General features: G+C 44.8%; 2 protein-coding genes across 9 annotated transcripts; one reads left to right on the top strand and one right to left on the bottom strand.

Moving 5' to 3' along the window:
• Positions 1-533: 533 nt before the first annotated feature.
• Positions 534-8,666, top strand: slc22a16 (solute carrier family 22 member 16). Of its 7 annotated transcripts, none has more exons than XM_061753668.1 (8): positions 534-1,400; positions 2,121-2,597; positions 2,748-2,865; positions 3,220-3,761; positions 4,795-4,922; positions 6,138-6,247; positions 7,199-7,298; positions 7,565-8,666. In XM_061753668.1, exons 1-8 carry the CDS (start codon positions 1,357-1,359, stop codon positions 7,786-7,788), a joined length of 1,743 nt encoding a protein of 580 aa, XP_061609652.1. In that variant the 5' UTR covers positions 534-1,356; the 3' UTR covers positions 7,789-8,666. The 7 variants fall into 7 exon arrangements, 5 of the variants coding, with proteins under 5 accessions (XP_061609652.1, XP_061609653.1, XP_061609649.1 ...); XM_061753669.1 differs by having other exon boundaries at positions 535-1,400; positions 3,220-3,784; XR_009785415.1 differs by lacking the exon at positions 534-1,400 and having other exon boundaries at positions 1,410-2,597; positions 7,565-7,842; positions 7,975-8,666.
• On the bottom strand, positions 7,925-18,886 carry rnf217 (ring finger protein 217). 2 transcript variants are annotated; one of them, XM_061753663.1, is made up of 7 exons: positions 17,965-18,886; positions 16,177-16,398; positions 15,211-15,375; positions 14,566-14,663; positions 13,939-14,042; positions 13,467-13,590; positions 7,925-12,562 (listed from the first exon to the last, which is right to left on the bottom strand). In XM_061753663.1, the coding sequence occupies exons 1-7, from the start codon at positions 18,796-18,798 to the stop codon at positions 11,974-11,976; spliced, it is 2,136 nt and encodes a 711-aa protein (XP_061609647.1). In that variant the 5' UTR covers positions 18,799-18,886; the 3' UTR covers positions 7,925-11,973. The 2 variants fall into 2 exon arrangements, with proteins under 2 accessions (XP_061609647.1, XP_061609648.1); XM_061753664.1 differs by having other exon boundaries at positions 12,354-12,562; positions 13,519-13,590; positions 17,965-18,885.
• Between the last annotated feature and the right edge of the window lie 940 nt (positions 18,887-19,826).

The raw sequence follows: 19,826 nt of genomic DNA, 5'->3' as shown, positions 1-19,826 counted from the left end.
TTTTTTCTCTCCATCCACCGTCGCAAAGTTCATGCGAGGCCCACCGATGACCTTTGACCGGTTCCTCGCACTCGGTTGTCAACCGTGACCCCTAACAACAAACATTGCCCCGCGTATTCGCTCTTTACTCAACTCGTGAGAACTTTGGGGGAAATCGTAAGAAAAATTTGGCACGCAAAAAAGAAAATATGAATTTCAATATTTTTTTCCTTTCATTTGGTTTCAATTTTTGCACCTATTATTTGATACGGCCTCTTTTTAATATGCGTTTGTAAAAGTTCCTCGGGTGTTTCGAAAGGCACCTAGGAATAAAATACACAAAAATTCACAACAGCGTGTTGTGAAAAACGTTTTCAAATTCAAAGCTACTCCTGCTCATATTTCTTTCATATCTCGTTTTCCTTTGTTCTTGTTCCAGCGGACGGCAAGAGCGTCGGCGGCTGTGACGTCAGAGGCGAACGTTCCGGCCGGATCCAGTCGCGACGGTCGTGCGGTGAGTCAACTTTCGCTCAAACTGTCAATCATTAATCAGGGGCTCCCATTGGTCGCCTCGGGCGACAAGAGAGGTCATTTGATTAGGTACCGGCGCCTGTTTCGACTATTTCGAGGCATCCATTTGAGGTGGGGCGCTTGCGTATTTGTTTCCGTGGACGCCATTTGTTTATTTGTTTGTTTAAGATAAGGCCACGCCCGGCGGTGTGACTTTTAGCGCGAAGGCCACTATTTGAGGAAGGGCGTCAATAACAGGAACCTACACGAACCAATTCAACGGAAATGTAACTGTCGGAAACTCATTTGTATCCCCTGAGCACCGGCAAGGTCGGGGAAATAAAATCATCCATTTATGTCAGGTGCGGCATTTAATTTTTTCTCCCCCGACAATTGCAGCGCGGCCCCCGTTTGACGATACGCTTCAAATATATGAAAATAAAGGTGATTTGAAATCCTGTTCAAAATCGACGGCAATCGCTTGAGGTGCGGCATCCATTTTAGGAGAGGCAAATACGTACTGATTGATTGTATATTATATCTCGATTATGATTCTATATTACGAGCATGTGTCTTTTGAATGTTTTGTTGGCTTTTTCTAACAATTCCTCTGAAACTCGATTGGGTTCTGACAGTCGCACGGGGGGCCTGGCGTAGCCCGTGCGCCTTCTGTTGCCCACCCCCCGCCGGGACACGAGTCCAACACGTCGCGGAGCCTCTGAGGCATCTTTCTGTGTGTGCGTGCGCATTTTGTGCGTGTCGCGCACCCTCCTCCCACCCACTCACCCTCGCCCGAGTCGACGTGGACCCACGCACGCACGCACGCACGCACGCACAGACGTACCCGCGGCGAGCACGCTTCCCAAAATGTCGGTCGAGAGGATATTTGACGAGCTCGGACATTTCAAGAGGTACGCAAACTTCATGTGATCGTTTTGCTTCTTTGGGAAGGTCCCGCCGCCGCCGTCGGCGGATTGAGCAAACATTTCATGGCAGTCGACAGTCTGATGTAATCCGGCACCACGATAACGTATTCCTAATACTCGTGGGTCATAACGGTCCGGAAACTTGGGAGTTAATCATCGATTGCAAGGGTCCGAATATTAGGAACACCTCGGTGTATTGCAGTTCCACGTTTACAAACGTGTTGTTCAATTATGCGCGCATCGCTTCTCCAGACGTGCTTACCGGGGAATTCGACTTGTTTTGTTTTGAATTGAACGCTTCGTCGGCTGTTTGCCTTCTTTCGCAAACAGCAAAACCGCGTTTTTTTTTTTTCCGCTCCACGCTCTCTCCGCTGACCGAAAAAGAACTTCTAACTTCCAAAACTCGCTGTGTCAAACACGCATTCACCAGCCACAATATTAGGTACACCCAAACCACAGCGGATGTAAAAAGTCTGCGCGCCCCTGTTCAAATGCCATATTTGTGTGATATAAATACATTGCAGATGTTCTAGTAGGCTTTCCCTGACATTTGGTTTTCTTCCTAGCAGAAGCCCGAAGGTTTTGTGCGATTTTGAACTGTTGACAATAGCAGAAAATCGGGGGGGGAATGTATGGCAGGTTGACTTGGTGCCCTCCGTTCCGCGCGGTCCAGTGTGCAAGGAGCTTTCGTTTCTGGTCTTTCAGGTTTCAGGCCTGCGTGTACTTTGCGGCCGTCTTCCAGGCCACGGCCTGCGGGATCCACTACCTGGCTTCCGTCTTCCTGGTGGAGACGCCCGACTTCGTCTGCGGCGCTCCCGCCAACGTCACGGACGTGTTGTTCGGCAACCTGAGCGGGACCAGCGTGGAGGACTTTCTGCCCCTCTTCAAAGCAGAAACGGGCCCCCTGGTGGTCAGGACCACCGGCGGGGAGCAGTGGGAGCTGAGCCGCTGCCGGCGGGCGCTGCGGATTCGTCCCGGAGACTTTGCGTACGCCTTTGACGGAAATAAATCGGTGGAAGCGTGCGTGGGGGGCTTTGTTTACGATCGCAGCGAAGTGTACCAGAGCATCGTGACCGACTGGGACCTGGTGTGCGACCGAGCCTGGCTGGCGAAGCTGTGCCAGCCCACCTTCATGTTGGGGGTGCTGGTGGGGGCGCTTGTGTTTGGGGACTTGGCTGACAGGTAAGGGGAAGGGGAAGGGGAAGGGGAATCCGAACCCCAATCCCCAAACTCCACTTCCCTAACCCGTCTAATTAACCTTCGTGTTTAGACATAACCCTAATCCCTGGTTCCCAATCCCGAACATTCGTTTCTTCTGGTTTGCCCCTTCAGGGTTGGCAGAGTGAAGATCCTAATGTTCGCCAGCCTGTGCCAATTTGGGATCGGCGTGTGTGTGGCCTTCTCCGCCAACTACTACTACTTTGTGGCCTTCCGCTTCCTCCTGGCCATGGTGAGTTCATTGCGCGCGCGCGTAATCAGACAGCTCGCCGTCCGGCAAAAGTCTCCCCCGCCGCTCAGCTGTTGTTTTTCACACGCAATCAGACCCTGATAGCGTCGACGTCGTGACAACACGTGCGCGTAACGCCGCACAAGTGCCACGAGCGGCCATCGGAGGGCTCCACAGGTGCATTAGCATGTAAAAGTTCTTCGGGTGTTTTTGCCAATTTGTTGAGACGGTGCAACCTCTCGAGTTGCAAACAGACTTTTGGCGACATCTTGTGGCATTGAAGGGCATTTCGGAAAGGCCGCAAAAACTGGGACGTTTTAGTTTTTCTCGTCATCGAGCGCCTCGTTCTCCTCCCAGGCATCCAGCGGCTATCTGGTGGTGGTTTTCGTGTACGTGACGGAGTTCACGGGCATCGAGGTGCGCACGTGGACCTCCATGCACGTGCACGCCGCCTTCGCCGTGGGCGTCATGGTGGTGGCGCTGACCGGCTACCTGGTGCGCGTGTGGTGGATCTACCAGATCGTCCTGTCGCTGTGCACCTCGCCCTTCTTGCTCTTCTGCTGGAAGTTCCCCGAGACGCCCTTCTACCTCATCGCCAAGGGCAAGTACGAGCAGGCGCAAGCCCTGCTGGACGCCATGGCCCGCGTCAACGGTTCGGAGCGCCGGCTGAAGGTGGAGGAGCTGCTGGAGTCGGAGGAGCAGAACGGCGCGGAGCTGCTGGAGAAGGAGGAGCGCGAGGAGGCGCTCGACAAGGCGCCGCAGAGGAAGCTGTCCATCCTGGACTTGTTCGGCAGCTGGCGGATGGCGGGGCGCACGTGCACCGTGTGGGCCATCTGGTTCATCGGCAGCCTGGGCTACTACGTCTTCTCGCTGGGCTCCGTCAACCTGGGGGGCAACCAGTACGTCAACCTCTTCCTGGTCGGTAAGGAACGCGCGGAGAATCGTCTCGGCCGATCGCGTCGCCGTGAGGTCGTCCTCTCGTGGAGACTTTTCCAAAAATATCCTGGCAAACCGGCCCAAAAAAAGCTCATCAAAAGTCCAAAAAGCAGGCAGCGCGCTTCGCTTTTACCACATTTTCTTTTCCCTCCAAATTCTACACACAAGATGGCAACAGGCCGCAACACATTTTTGCTCATTCATCATGTATAAAAAAAACTTTCTTTTGCTCGATTCTATAATCATAAGTCAAGTCTTCATTAGAGATATATAATGAAATAAAAATTACAAAGAGTTTTGACAATAAAACCAAAATATGTTGTACTATATTTTCTATATTATTAATATAATATAATATATTATTATATTATTCTTTTTTATTGATTATGTTTTAACATTAAAGGTATAGAAAAACAAAAATGGATATTTATAAATATAGGTTTTGATGTTAGTAAAGTATTAATTTCAAACTCATTATTAATATGATATATCCAGTAAATTAAAAATACATTATTATTTTATATATATATATTATATTTATTTGTATTTTAATGTTATGATATTTATATATTAAAATAAATATAGAATAAATCAAATAAATGATGAGTTAATATGACAGAAAATGTATGATATTCGATATCAAAAAAATAAAAGTAAAATATGAATTTATTTGTATGTTGGCATTTTAATAACAGGTGATTAATTTGTGCACAACTCAATGAAGTTTGAAATCCATACTGTAATCATTTCACATAAAAAGTCAAACCAACGATGATTGTGATTCTGATTCTGATTCTGATTCTGTATGTCATGCTCGTGCGTGTCATTTTCTGCTGCTTTGTTAGAAATGCTCCAATTGAATTGCGCTTGGGTCTTACGCTGACCTTCCCATCGGCCTCGAAGTCGTAAACGCGCCCGTTTGAAATGTTAGCCGGGTTATTTGGGTCCCCCCGGATCGTGTGTCTCAGGAAGTGCGCCGTGATTGGCTGCTTGCAGGTGCGGTGGAGCTTCCCTCTTATCTGGTCGGCTGCTTCGCCATGGACCGCATCGGGCGCAAGAAGACGTGCGCCCCGGCCCTGCTGCTGGCGGGGGTCGCCTGCGCGCTCATCATAGTGGTCCCCGCCGTACGTACCCACTTGTGTGTGCATGCGTGCGCGCGTGCATGTGTTATTTGAGGCGATCGGGCCGCGGCTGACTCGCCAAATCAAAGTCCATCTTGGAAAACGGAGCCGCGAACGTCTGAGCGCTTAGCGCTGCGTTACCACGGCAACAGGCCGACTCGCAGTATAGCGTCGTTCCGCCGGTAACGCGATACGATGCGCCTGCCGGCCGTGGCGTGGGCCCAGCATGAAATCAAAGATGCGGCTGTAAAAGTAAATCATCTCGGAAGAGGCTCAGGTCTCGCTGGCGTATTTTTAGCGGCCGGGTGTCGCTGTCCGTTTCTGCGGCGCCCGTGACCTGCTTCCAGCCCACCAAAAGGCTTTGTGCCGCTTCATGCCACTCCCACTTCAACTGTCCGATTAATGCTAACACAACCAGAAACGCCAGCAATGGGCTAACCCTTTCAGCAAAGGATGTTTGAACGCAAACCGTGCGGCAACACACGGAGACAAACAATATACCAACACCCACAGCCATATAGTCTTTATCCTCTGTGAAGAACGACTAATATTATTGCCGACCATCTCCACGGACGTTATGTTCATATGGCTGTATTATACTGCCCCCAGGTGGCCAAGGCACGCACACCAGAAGGAGCAGCACAATGTAAATTGAATTGTGGCAAAAACTGAATCATTCTTTACCTTCTGTTTAATTATGTCATTTTTTATGAAGTACACTATTTAAAGTGATATTTTTTATATTTATAAAAAATACATAATTGTTGTTGGATTTTTTTTTTTGGGGCGGGGGAGATGGCTGGAATGGCGTTCTGAATTACGAGCATGGAATTAAACACCGCTATAATTCAACAAAATACACATACACATTGGTTGAATTTTTTTGAGATGAAATGCTTTTTGAGGGTATAAATTACAAACAACAACTTTTGGGAGGGATGAAATATAAAATGATAACAATAACAAAATGAGCATTTTTGAAAAAAAATATTTGGATGACAACAACCCACCCCCCCCCCCCACCCCCAAAAAATAAAGGTTGAACTAAAAACATTTAAAAACAAGCCAAATAAAAACCCTACTGTGTTTCCTTTTCATTGGGCCGTGACTTCAGGTTAATGATAGAGCTATAAATTGTATTGATTGATTGATTGATTGATGGCTTGATTGGATGTTTTCAGTGATGATTTGTTCGTTTGCTCAAACATGCGTTCGCAGGACATCGAGGCGCTGGCCATCGCTCTGAGCATGATCGGAAAGTTCGCCGTCGCCATCGCCTTCGGTCTCATCTATTTGTACACTTGCGAGCTTTACCCCACCATCATCAGGTAAACGGCGCCTTCACATTCACTCCTCTTGCGAGTCGCTCATTGCCAGCGGTGGGAAGTAACGTTGCGTACTTAAGTACATGTATTTGTACATTACTTATAAATAAATCATAACCGTATGCATCTGAATATATCTCTACATGACTGTGCGGGCCACATCAAAGCAACACCAGGTCAGCCTGCCGTTTATTGGCGCAAGCTAGCGGTGGGGCAGTGCCCCTGCGCCCTCTATTGGCCGGCTAGCGAGCGCTACAAACATCAGCTTGCAACATGTAACTTGATTTTTTTTCCTACTCGGTACGAGTACAAAGTTAATACAAGTCGGAAACTATTTTCTGTGACGAAAAGAGTTCAAGGGGAAAAAAAGATTTTGGCGCCCTAGACCGGAAGCACTTTTGTACTTAACTACATTTCAGTCTGAATTTTTTTTACTTCAACTTAAGAACAAGGAGTTGAATCAGTACTTGCCAGTATTTTTTATTTTTTACACAAGTATGTACATGTACACTGTGTAGGAATTACTCCCATCTAGCGGCGACACTGTGTATTGCATCCAAATGAACTGCACTCGAGACCCTCAGTTTTTCAAACGCGCTTCGCAACAACGGCAGCCGTCGTAGAAGAAAAAAACCTCGAAGAACAACAACAACACTGTCGAACAAAAGCGAATGTGAAAAGTTAGCTTCCTGCTAATTTTGGCAGTGTTGAATTACTTGTGGAGGCGAAAGCGGAAAGCGTGCTACTTCGGTTTCAAGGTGGCAGACTGTCATGGCGCTCCCCTACCGGCTCGCCACGCTTATGTCGAAATAAATGTAAAGTTCCTCGCTTCTGAGAATGTATTAGATGATTAGCAGATGATGTATAGACGCGGACACGTACAGGAGCGAAAATGTCGTTGGTTGGCGAGCCGCGTCCCCTGACGGGCGTTTCCCCGCTCTGGCTTGGCCGCAGGTCTCTGGCGGTGGGCAGCGGCAGCATGATGTGCCGCGTCGGCAGCGTGGTGGCGCCGTTCTGCGTGTACCTGGCCGACGTCTGGATCTACCTGCCTCAGGTTTCGCCACGCGACACGTGGCTTTTTATTCCCTGACTTTTCCATATTTATTACCACTTTACTCCAATATTTTTTTATTGGAATATTTCGATTTTTTTCACATCTTCTGTTGTTTTTAATTTAAGAACGTATTCCCATAACATTTTGAGTTTATTCTCATAATTATGACCTTCTTTTCTATAATTGTAACACTCTTACTTTCATATTTGAGTGTATGAGCGTGGGCCTCAACAAATCTCTGTGGTCCTTTCCAAACGTGTCGTCAGCTCATCGTGGGCGTCCTGGCTTTCGCCATCGGCATCCTGACCTTGATGCTGCCCGAGACGCTGGGCAGGCCGCTGACCTCCACCCTGGAGGAGGCCGAGGCTCTGGGACGAAGCCCCGCCGAGAAGAGGAAAAGTGCGGCGGACGGGCTGGAGATGAGCCGGCGCGTGTGAGGGGGCAAAAAAAACCCAAAAACAAACAAAGACAAAAAAAGCACACTTTTTAGTGACCCATTTGTTGTTGACGTTTGGTGACCGAAAATCACGGGACACAACATTAGGTACAGCTCGCACAATACAATTTGATTACAAAAACAAACGTCATTGTAATGGAAGATGAAACTTCAAATGAAAATAAGACTGTTTCATGGGTCAAAATGTAACCAAGTGTGTGTATACTGTTTTATTGTTAGGGGCTGATGGTCACAGCTGCAAGAAACCAACAACAATCCAAAAGAAAACCCATAAGTACAGAGAAAAAGCAACAATAAACCAAAATGTAACTGCATCGTGCAGATGATGTTCCTCACATGCATGCAAATCCACTTTTACGTGGATCATTTTGGAACAAATTTGCAGATTTTGTGCTCAGGCCGAAGCCCGTCCTAATTTAAAAGGAGTGCTTTGGTGCCGCCGAGATTGAAGTTACTGTCACGTGAGCCAAAGCCCTGTCCAATCGAAAGGTAGTACTTTGCCACCACCCTGTGGCTGTTATAGGCAATTGCAAGCACTTACCAGCAGATTTTCACCATTTGTGACACGCGTCAGCATTTTTGAGGAAATGAATAGAAATATGAAGAATTCATAGAGATCAGCAGCCTATGACCCCTCCACCTCTGAAAGGCGGCGTCTATGTTCACGCTTGTTTTTTTCTCAGGGTTTGTCCAATTCCTTTTTGTTTGTTATTTTTTTGTTTTATTACTGTCAGGTCATACTGAGTTCAAACAAAGACAGCAGAAGGAGCGGCACAATGTCCATTGAATTGAAGCAAAAACTGTTGAATTTCTCTACATTCTATTTCCTTATGTCATTACTGTATGTTTTCATAAAGTACAATCTGAGCGAGTGCTATTTTCCATATTAAAAACATTTAGGGTGTAACAGATTAATGGCATTTCCATTCATTTCGATGGTTGAAGATGATTTGAGGATGTGGTGACGGAACCAATTGTAACCGACTTGTGTGTCGAGGCAGCAGTGTGGCGTCTGACTGCGAATTGTCAAATCCAGTTCGGGGCGCCGCTGTATTTCGACGATGTCGTGCTTTCCATTGCGGACGTGTAAAATGTTTGGACCAAAGCACAGGAATCGGCCCGAGAGACGATTGCGTGTTGTTCTCCACTAACTTACTGCTATTCATATTTAAAGGTCATATTTAACATCAACTGTATTGAGTTTTGCCTTGCGTGGCTGTTAATATTTGGATATTTATCAAATAAATATGACGGCCAACATCATGAAGGGGATTTCCATTGCGCTCGTATTCATTTCAGGTGGAGTGTGACTGCTTTTTGTAGATGTTTTATTGTCACACAATGAATACATGAAGGATCGTTTTGAATGAATGTTTGACACTCAAGTCGGTTCTTGTTGGAACCGGTCTTGGTCCCGCAGACCAATGTAACGTTTATGGGCCATTTCCTGTGGAAAAGCTGTGACGCAAGTGCACCACCGCGGGGACTTTCTTCTTCTTCTTCAGCCACATTTTGAACAAAACCCATAAATATGAAGCAAATATGGATTTGAAGACCTTTGTTGTCGTGCAACATGAATCAAATCATCCATCGTCGTCCGTCGAGTTGAAAGGAAGCCGGCGTGCAGCTCGTGTCGAGGGTGCAAAAGTGCAAGCCAGGAAAACAAATTTGGGATGCAGCGCCGACACCATTTCCGCTTGCGTGCAGGATTCACATTTCAAAATTTCAGACCTCGACCCGACTTCCGGCTAAACAAGTCCAAACATTTGTGACATTCGAGTAAATACAAGAGTATCATTCTGCTTCTTGCTATTTCCAGACGGCGCAAAATCATTTCCGGATGAATCGAGCTCGCTCAAATACAAGAAAAAAAGCAACAACAATTACAACCAGAAGTATGAGTATAAAATACATTTTTATTATTACAATTTGAAACCCTAACCCCATTTTGAAACCCTAACCCCATTTTGAAACACTCCTTTGAAACTTGAACCCTGTTTTGAAACCCTACTTTGAAACCCTAATCCCGTTTTAAACCGTACTTTGAAACCCTAACCGCGTTTTAAAACCCTACTTTGAAACTGTAACCCCGTTTTGAAACCCTCACCCCATATTGAAATCCTACTTTGAAATTTATGAAATGAAATTCCATACGTCGCACACTTGCGCAGGAACCCTGTGACCACCGGGGTGACTTTATTCTTCGTCTTCATCCACATTTCCAACACAATCCACAATTATGAAGCAAATACGGAGTTGAAGATATTTGTTGTAGTAGAACATGAATAATATAATAGCGCCGACGCCATTACGGATTGCGGCCCCGGACCACCGACGAACGCAACTTTCGATTGGATCGCGGCGGCTTCTTTGCATCGGTGGATACAAGACACATTTGAAAGACGACGACGACAACAACAACAAAGAGAGAACCAAACAAACACAGCCAGTGGGAAGCGAACGTCCCCGGCAAGTCCAACGTGATTGGCCAAAAACACTCACATGACATTTGGCCTTGTTCGTAGGAGACACAATTTGAATACCATGACAACAAAATTGGAATTACAAGCAGTAAAACCTGATGTACGGTCAAAGTACACGTTTTGTTTTTTGTTGGAATGTTAGGAGTATAAATGGAAAGAACGAACTATTTTTCAACTATCATTACAACTTTTTTTCTTGTAATATTAGTTCTTGTATCGCATTGGAATTGTTTTTCTCGTGACCTTTTCTTTTTTCTGACAATATTACGATGCTTTTCAAGTAAGATTATGCTATATTTCCCGTAATATGAACATTTTTGTCTGGTAACGAAACTCCCCCCCCCCCGCCCTTTGATTCTTTCCTCATTTGCATTTTTTCTCTGGCATTGCAACTTTTTCTCAGAACATCACCATTTTTGTTTTTCATAACACAATGTATTTTCCCGTAACATTCCAACTTGTTTCGCGTAAAGCTTGAAGGCCAATTTAGTTTCCTCGATCTTTATTATTCCTTCATTTGCACCGAGCGCAAAGCGGACGATGAAGTGCGTTTTGTGCGCGTCGTTCCTGACGACGTAACTTCTCACCGAGCACTCCCGTATTTCGAAATATAACTTGGTGGGTTGGCAGCGGACACGCGAGCGGTGCTTTGGCAGCAATGCGGCCGGACGAGGATGAACGCGGCGATGTTTTGGCAGAAGGGTGAGAAATGTGGCACAAGGTCACGAGTGACAATCCGGAATCTTCGGAATTCGCCGAACAAAACTGCCGCTAATTTCCGCTTCCGGCACGGGGCGGAGCTCGTTTTGGCACAATCCAAGCAGCCGACAACGCGCATGCCGGCGTGCGGGCGCGCAGGAGGGAGGCCAGCTGACCTCCAAGTTGAAGTCCGCCTGGAATTTGCCCTAAACGGTTCCGTCAAAACAAAATGGCCGACTGAGAATTTTTGGTGTGTTTTGCTCTGCTCAACATGTCCGCCCAATTTTGTGTTGATCAATGACGCTAGTGCTGGGAACTGATTTATTATTGGGCTTTTTTTAAGATTCCAGGGACGCCACTGAGTGCGTTTTCGGGGTTTTGCGTTCAGGAGCCCTAAAATACAGCGGTGCCTTGAGCTCAGAGTTGAACTCATTCCGTTCCTCTCTAGTATTTTACATTATAGAACCATACAGCGATGACATAATTACATATCATGTAAAGAATAAAACCGTTTTTGCCACATTCTTTGCTTCAATTCAATGCACATTGTGCTGCTCCTTCTGGCTTGCACCCCCCAGCCACCTGGGGGCAGTATAATACAGACATATGAAGATACATGTAGGTGCTTGGTCCTCAGTAAGCTGCTATAGTAGTCGTTTTTAGAGAATATAATCAACTGTATTGTTATACAGTACTATTTGTCTACATGTGTTGGTCCAGCGTTTGTGTTTGCTTAAAGGGTTGTAACACGCAACGCTAGCGCCATTCGTCAGCCCGTCTTTGGCATTTCTCATTGTTGGTTAGCATTAAGCTAAACCGACTGGTTAGCAGAAGTTGTTTGGTTGTTTTAAATACCCAACGTGTACAATTCTTTTTGCTTGATGTTTATTTTGACAGTAACCTTCCGCTTCAAGCCTCATTTTTGAAGAATTGTTCGCCATTTGCCCAACGACACCTCGCATCTTGAAAAACTCAAGGCAGCACTGGAGATACATTTTTTCCGAAATATACGCAATCACACCCTTGGCAAAATTTGTTAGGTTTCGTGGCACGTTGAGACTCCGACAAGACGATTCGGTTTGTGGAAAGGATAATAATTCAAGCGACGCACAGGCCTGCAAGCAATGGCGACACAGCAATGATTTGCTGTATTAATAACTTGAACAGCATAATTCTTATTTCCAGTGCAGCTGCAGGGACAACATGTTTCCAAATTCCCAGGTTTTTGTGTGTCATAAATGCGACACAGTCCCCGCTTTTCTGAGATGTCCTGCGTTCGACCCGCTTGCCGCCAACCTGCTCCCGGCGGCAGCCAATCAACCGTCGCGCGCGCGGGGGCGTAAACAACGCTGGCTCCGCCCCCCTCGCTCACGCGTGCGTTTTGACGGCGAATCCCGCGCGGGAGCGCCGAGGCCGTGCGTGCGGGGGCGGCAGGTAAAAGTGCAAAAACTGTCTGCAAAAAAGGACGAGACTGGACGAGGATGAGGACGGCGACGGTCCGCGTCTTACGTGCTCCCTGAGGAGGTTTCACTTCCTGTGCCTGCGCAGCCGCAGGCGTCAAAAGCGCAGAGAGCGCTGCTTCTTCCTCTTTTTGCACACGTGGTAAAAGGGAAACCCGATCAAACCTGCACACAAACACACGGTTGGCGTGTGAGCGGGACAAGCTACTAGTGAACACACACAAGGCAATAGTCCGTTTCTGTAAAGGTGCAAAAGAGGGTTAGGGCCACACGGAACATACTAAACCACAAGACGAGTGCTCCGGATGGCACTCATTAGGCCACGCCCCTTAAAGGCAGGAGAAAAAACTTTGAGACAAAATGTTAAAATATATATGTATATTTCAGATAAATATTGAGATGAGAGGTGTAATATTCCAAGAATGAGTGGAAAAAAAATGCATTTTCAGATACTTTCCATATTTCCAAGATTAAAGTTGTGACATGATGAAAACAAGTACTATACGTTTAGATCAGTTGCAAGATTTACAAAATGAAAAACACATTCATGAGACTTTCTTTTGTTGTATAGTTTAAAAATGAAAGTTGAGATTTTATGACCAAAGAAATACTAGATTTTTATCTTAGTTGTAATATTTACAATAAATAAATACATATCCAAGATCAATGTCACAATATTACCAGAATGAATTTGTATCTTTTGGAGACAAAAACATTTGGATCTTTTTAGATTGTACAAAGTTGTATTATTCCAGTGAAGTTGGAACGCAAATCATTGCATTTGCATTCTCTTTGGATTTATGATTAACACAACGTCCCAACTTCATTGGAATTGGGCTTGTCAAATTATGAGAACAAAGTCATATCATTTCCCTCCCCCCAAAAATCTGACAGTATTTACAAGATTAATGGCATATCATTGATTTTTTTTTTTTTTTTTAAATCAAAGTAGCAATATCACTAGGATAAAGATAAAAAGTTGCATATTTCCAAGAGAAAATTGTAATATTCCCAGACTAAAGTGGTATATTTTTGAGATAAAAAGTCATATTTAGAAAATTTGGCTTACAAAATATTAAGCGAATGGACTTTCCAGTGTGGCCCCAATAGCAACTTGTTACCTATGACCAGCGCCACGGCGCCGAAGACCAGCACCAGCAACACGACCACCGGCGCCAACAGCACCTTCAGACCTGACACAAAACACAACAAACAACAAACATTTAAGAGCACAAAATATCCTCAAGTCAATCGGGAACCACTCGTGGCGCCCAAAGCGCTTTTCTTCAGTAAACGCGACTTTCTTCTCAAAAATGATGACATTATTTGGTACTATTGCAACTATGATATTATTTGTACTCTCGTATTTACAATCTTTTTTCTCGTAACGCTACAACTTATTTGCTGCAATGTGTATTACAAGCTCAAGAGTTCGTCTTTGTGCGACTGACAATTCAAATTCCAAATTGCACGACCTCCACGCCGAGGTTCAACTAGTTAGCAAAAAATATGAACGCACACATAAACACACACAAACTGACCGCAGATGGAACCTCTGATAAAGCGTCGCAGATGCGGCTTATCTGGCAGATATCGATATTTGCAGCCAAACACGCTGAGGTTGGACGTGTGATCCCCGAAATACCTGACATCAGGGAAAGAAATTATTACAATAATGAAACAGACATTACAAAGTCCACAAAAATCTTTTACATTTAAAAAGATTACTTTCAGTAATTCGATAATAAATAGCATTATCATTTCGTTTCATTATTTATTTTAAAATGTTATTTTTCATATATTTTTTTAAAGCTGTTACCAGAGCTTTAATTTGAACATTTCAAATATTGTTTTCATTATCATATTAATTTAATAATAAATGATATTCTGACAGTATTTAATTAAATAAAAATATATATTTGGTAAAAAACATGGATTCAATTGAATTAAATTTTTTTGTAAATATTTTCTGTTTTTAAATGAATGTTACCAGAAAATAATAATAATAACAATAAAAAAAATGATATATATATATATATATATATATATACACATATATAAGCATATATTATTATTTGTAATTAACGTAATTTCACAATAAGTAATATTAACAGTTAATTGAATGAGCTATTTCTTGAAAAATATGTTTGAATTGAATGATATGTTACCTGAGTTGACGGTATCGCTGGCCACAGCGGTAACAGAAGTTGGTGTTACACTGCGTGCACACCATGTGATCGCATCCTTCTGTGCGCTGAATGTGGATCTACACGCACACACGACGACAGCTGTCAATCAGCAAACTCCAAAGCATCCACGAACTGAAACGGCGTGGCCGCTACGCGCTATGAAGCGCGCATTAAGCTCAGCTAAGTGCATCCTGACGTCAGCTTGCTGGATTTTGCAGCCAAACGAACAAGAGAGCAGCTCGAGTTCACTTTGGGACGCACGGCCGGCCAACACGTTTCAACAGTTTGAACGTCACATTAATAGTAGACAAAAGCTTTTTCAATGTTTTATAGTATTGACTGCGGGGTGTGTAGACTTTTTATATGCACCGCATGGCTGGATAATTGTTGTACGCTCTGGTTGTATGAGTTGCTGCAGTTGTTTGATGTTTTAGAATTACCGTGACATCTATGCTCATTTCTCTTAGCCGGCCAATGGCGTTTCACATTATATGTTAGCATTAAGCTAGCTGACGTTTGTCCGACGAATCGATAAGGTTTGGTCGCACATTTTCATGTTTGAATGTTGAATTCTCTTTTTGTATAATGTGTCAGTTTATGTGTCGCTGGAAGCTTTTTGAGTACCTTGCACTTTGGGCACTTCTGCGCGTTGCGTTGCCCGCGCTCGATGACGCAGGCCCAGCTCCTCAGCTGCTTGTCGCCCTTGCGGTAGTCGCGGCACTTGATGCCCTGGTGCCAGGGCGTGTGGCACTTGAAGCACCACACAAACTGGCAGCTACTGCACTGGATCTGCGCGACAAGACAGCACTCAGCGTCGCATGTTCTGAGCTCCCGCTTCCATGCCAGTGAGCGGAATAACGCCGAGTTGGATCAGAGCGTGTACGTTATTGCACAAATGCATACAATTAAACTAGTTAGAGCAAAAGAGCAAAAATATTGTGTTTGTAAGTATTCAACCCTTCACTTTTTTAAATTTTATTAATTAATTATTGTATGTAATAGCTGTGATCCAAAATGGATTACAATTAAAATCGCTTACACGTTTACATATTGAGTTCTTTTGTCACATGAAAATAATGTACATTATGACAAAACCTGTTTGGGATTTTTTTTTTGTTGTGAATTTATTTTTTGAAAAAAAAAATCAATCAATCAAAATAAATCAAATGTGCACAAGTCTCTGCAAGACTTTTTCCACATTTTGTTACTGTATGCTATAGCTGTAATTTAAAATGTATTCAGTACAAAAGAAATCCCTTACAAGTTTATACAATTACACATAAGTAAAAACATGGTTTTTTTGACAATAATTTATGTAAAATGACAAAAATGTCATGTGCAGAAAAACTCCCCCCCCCCCCCCCCATCTTTCTTCACCCACATTTTGCCGTTTTAACTGTGACCCAACATTTATTACGTTCAAAGAAATCCCTTAGAATTGTATATACACAATAACGAACTTTCCACTCGTTTATTAAACAAATAGATGAAATTAACTAGGTATTCACACTCATCACTTTTTACTGTCTGCATTAAAATTCCCCCCATATTTGCTCACTATTATGAACTAAAATGATTTTTTGGGTGGACCTTGTACTTGTGCTCCGAGCGGCCGGGGCTGGAGCGGCCGAGGGAGGTGAAGTGTCGGCATCGGGGGCAGGGCTTGGTGCTGGCGTCCAGCTGACTCAGCTCCAGGAAGTAGCGGTACCGGAGCGCGTCCTCGCCGGCCAGGTGCGAGACCACCGCGGCGCTCTCCAGCATGCCGCCGCACTCCGAGATGGGACAGCGGATGTGCGCCTTGGCCGCTTGGACCTGCCCAATGAAAAGCGGCTGCGATTTGTCTTCGGAGTTGAGAACGCAAATGCTCCAGGATTCTGGATTTGATGCGATTATGCGTGGGAAGTAATCCTGACAGGAAACGGTTAATAATTCACAACGTAATGCGATTAAGTCTTACGTAAACAGAAGGCTGGAAGGAGAAAAAAGACACGCTCATCAGCCATAATATTAGGAACACTCATTGTGATCCAATTCAAGAAATGCGCGTTTACACACACGATGCAGCGTTCCCTCCAGATGCATCACGACTCAAAGCGAGTTCAAAGCACGTGGGAATACAGATACAAAAATTAGGCGTAGGCGAGTCGTTAGCGCTAGCAGGTGCTCGTGAAGGATGCCGATAATAATCGAGGCAAAAAAAATCAAAATCAAAATCTGACATCCAGCAAGTCCTCCTCACCAGTAGTTGGTGCTACACTCCGGCGGTTCGACACTGGCGAATCATCATGCGCGTCAGAAAGAAAGAAAACAATTATCTGTCATTGTCTTGATTGAAATTGTATGTATCAAACGTACTAGTGCTATCTGTACTCTGTATCGGTGCGTAGTTAAGAGTGAAAACTGAAAAAATACGGTCTCGAGTATCCCTAAAGTCAACCCAATATTTTCATGTAAATACACCGTGTCATTCTGGGAGCTCTTTGTAATCAGTGTTCACAAAAAAGATGAAGAAAGCATTTGAAATATGAAAATGCTGCATTTTTTTCATTGAGCTCTGGTATTGCTCCACAAGCCGCCACATAATTGGGTTACATTTTACATAAGCGGAAAGCGCATTCAGTCTTGTAAAGCGATTATGCGTCAGGCCCGCCGATGTGATGCCATGGCCTTTTGGGCACAACACCGGGAGGGCGGGGGGGGGGAACATGCCAGCAAACAGGTTGGGCAGGTTAATGTGCGCTTCATGCGTTACGAACACACGTGTTGCCATGTGCACAGAGTGGAACTTTTGAGCAAATTTGCTTTGCGCCGCCATAAAACGACTGTTCTAAAGCTTAAAAAGGCGGCCAAGCGCAAGGGCGGCTGTGGCTCAACTGGTAAGAGCCGTTCCCACAGTAACCGAAGGGTCGACGGTTTGAATCCCAGCTCAGATCGTCCACTGCCGAAGTGTCTTTGGGCAAGACAGCGAACCCAGACTTTCTCCCAGTGGGCCCGGCAGCGCCCGCCCGTTGGCGCACAAATGTGCGGGTGAACGAGCGAACGTGAGCATCGCTAAAGTGTTTTGGGCACCGCGACGGTGGAGTTAAAGCGCCATAGAAGTGCAATCCATTTACCGTTACTCTTGAGTACTCGCAGATACCGCTACATTTGATACGTTCAATTTCAATTAACGCAATGAAGATAATTGTGAACTTTCTTTCTTTCTGACGCACATGATGATTTGTCGATGTGTCCAACCGCTGCAGGACTTCCCGAAGTCCAATTTTGTTTGCCTCAAGTATCGGTTGCTGATATCGGCAGAGGCCGGGATGAGCTCGATACTGATACCTGGCATCGGTACTCACTCATCCCTCGAGCTAACGCCCACTTGTCACCCACCTGGGAGCTGACGTAAAGTGTCAAACATTCGTCGCAAACCAGCTTCCGGCAGCACGGCAAAGGTGCGATGGTTTTGTCCTCCAGGCACACCCGGCAGGGTTGCGCGTCGACGGCGCCGTCCGCAGCCGCCTGCCGCGACGAGCGCCGGCTGCGGGATGCCTCGCGCAGCGGGTCCACCAGCTCGTCGACGGTGTGCAAAACGAGCCCCTCGCCCGAACCGGAAGTCGGGTCATTGTCCCGAAGCTCGGCCCCAACAGTATCGCGGTAGCGCTCGTTGGCGATGCAGTAGACGGCGCAATTCACGTGACCTTTGACACTCGTGCCACAACTTTCATGTTTAATGTCGGAAAGAGAAACTAGATCAAGTCCCCCAGCGACTGGAGGGGTGATCTCGGCGGAGGGATGCTCGTTTTCAACTCCGGCGTGTCCCGGCTTCTCGCCCTGCATCCGAGCGTCCTGACTCGCGCAGTCTGAGGGAAACTTCGAAGCCAACAAACTCGCCCTCAGGAACTCCATAATGTCCGCCCCCCTCCTCTCCCGCCCGCCACCGTTGCAGTTGTTATTGTCGTTGTCCTCCGCATCTTGTTCTTCCTCGATGACTCCTCTTTGTTGCTCTTCTTCTTCTACTATTGCTCCTTTTTCTCCTTCGTCCTGCGACAACGTCCTTCTGCTCACACGTCGGTCCAAATTTCGCAGCGACGCCTCCACTTTGCTAATTCCCAGCGGCGATTTCACCTTCTCTTCCGCTTCCAGAGGACCGATGAAAGAGGGCATTTTACAAGTACGAGATATGGCACTGGCGTCATCTTCCATCACCGGGGGGTCTTGACCCATTTCGAGCGCGCCGCCGCATTGTCGAAGCCTCCCAGGTGCCCGACTCACTGACAAAAACAACAACAATAAAAAAAAAAAAAAAAAAAAAAGCGGCCGCCGGCACTTCCGGGTTGACGTCAGCACGCCGGACGTAAAGCGTACGCGCAGTTAAATAAAAATACGTAATGCGGTACTCCAAATGGCCTACCAGAGGGCGTGGAAGTAATCACCTTTGTCGCTTGACAACTTGCATACTTTTTCAATATTTCTAATGTTCTTGTTAGTTACGTTTTTGTTTTATTAAAAATGTACGTTTTATTTGAAATAAAAGTATGTCTACGCTTCATAGATTTGGGGGTCTTTTTTCGCTGATTATCTGATCTGATATCCTTATCGAAAAAATTGGTTTTTCTTAAAAGAAAATAACATTTCCAAGACTTATAGTAGTGTTCATGTAAGTACATTTAGAAATGAATGAATTCAATCATTTTTAATAAATTAAAATGTTACAAATATTTTATGTATATGCTATTTTTTAAATTTTGATGCTACCACATTCAAAATAATTTGATAATAATAACTACATTTGAAAAACGTATTTATACGTTAAAATTACAATGTAATATTTTTCTTTCGATTTTTTAATAATTATTTTTTATTAATAAAAATTTAAAAGTGCAAGTTTGTGAAAACAATTTAAAAAAATATGTGAATAATTGTTTTTATTTAATACAAAATGTCAATATATTACTTGTGGTAAATTAATAAAGCATTTAAACAATGTATTTATATACAGTACTGCATATATCATATATACACACTATATATAGTTATATATATATATATACAGTATATACAGTACAGTACAGTATACAATTAAAGCAATTTTGGGTGGTTTCTGATGCATTGTTAAAAGAATGAGTTACTTTTGCTGGTCAGCCACTTGAACTCCGAAGAAGGCTTCCACATGACGCTCTTAAAACAGGTTAAAGGCCACACTTGAATCCCCACAGCTTTGCTGAAAATGCCCACAATGTTTAAAAGCCTCC

This window comes from Phyllopteryx taeniolatus, chromosome 18 (assembly GCF_024500385.1).
Source record: "Phyllopteryx taeniolatus isolate TA_2022b chromosome 18, UOR_Ptae_1.2, whole genome shotgun sequence".
Taxonomy (NCBI): Eukaryota; Metazoa; Chordata; class Actinopteri; order Syngnathiformes; family Syngnathidae; genus Phyllopteryx; species Phyllopteryx taeniolatus.
Note: the sequence above shows the minus strand (reverse complement) of the source record. Positions and strands in the feature narration are given on the sequence as shown.

What these genes read in the sequence shown, in the direction of transcription:
- slc22a16 (XM_061753665.1), top strand. Translation starts at nt 2,044, where the DNA reads ATGTATGGCAGGTTGACTTGGTGCCCTCCGTTCCGCGCGGTCCAGTGT. An exon ending in TTTGGGGACTTGGCTGACAG is followed by an intron (nt 2,598 to 2,747) that starts GTAAGGGGAAGG and finishes TTGCCCCTTCAG; the next exon opens with GGTTGGCAGAGTGAAGATCC. An exon ending in GTCAACCTGGGGGGCAACCA is followed by an intron (nt 3,762 to 4,794) that starts GTACGTCAACCT and finishes GGCTGCTTGCAG; the next exon opens with GTGCGGTGGAGCTTCCCTCT.
- rnf217 (XM_061753663.1), bottom strand. Translation starts at nt 18,798, where the DNA reads ATGGGTCAAGACCCCCCGGTGATGGAAGATGACGCCAGTGCCATATCT. An exon ending in AGAAGTGCCCAAAGTGCAAG is followed by an intron (nt 14,664 to 15,210) that starts GTACTCAAAAAG and finishes GTGTGCGTGTAG; the next exon opens with ATCCACATTCAGCGCACAGA. An exon ending in GTCCATTCGCTTAATATTTT is followed by an intron (nt 12,563 to 13,466) that starts GTAAGCCAAATT and finishes GTTTGTGTGCAG; the next exon opens with GTTTGATCGGGTTTCCCTTT.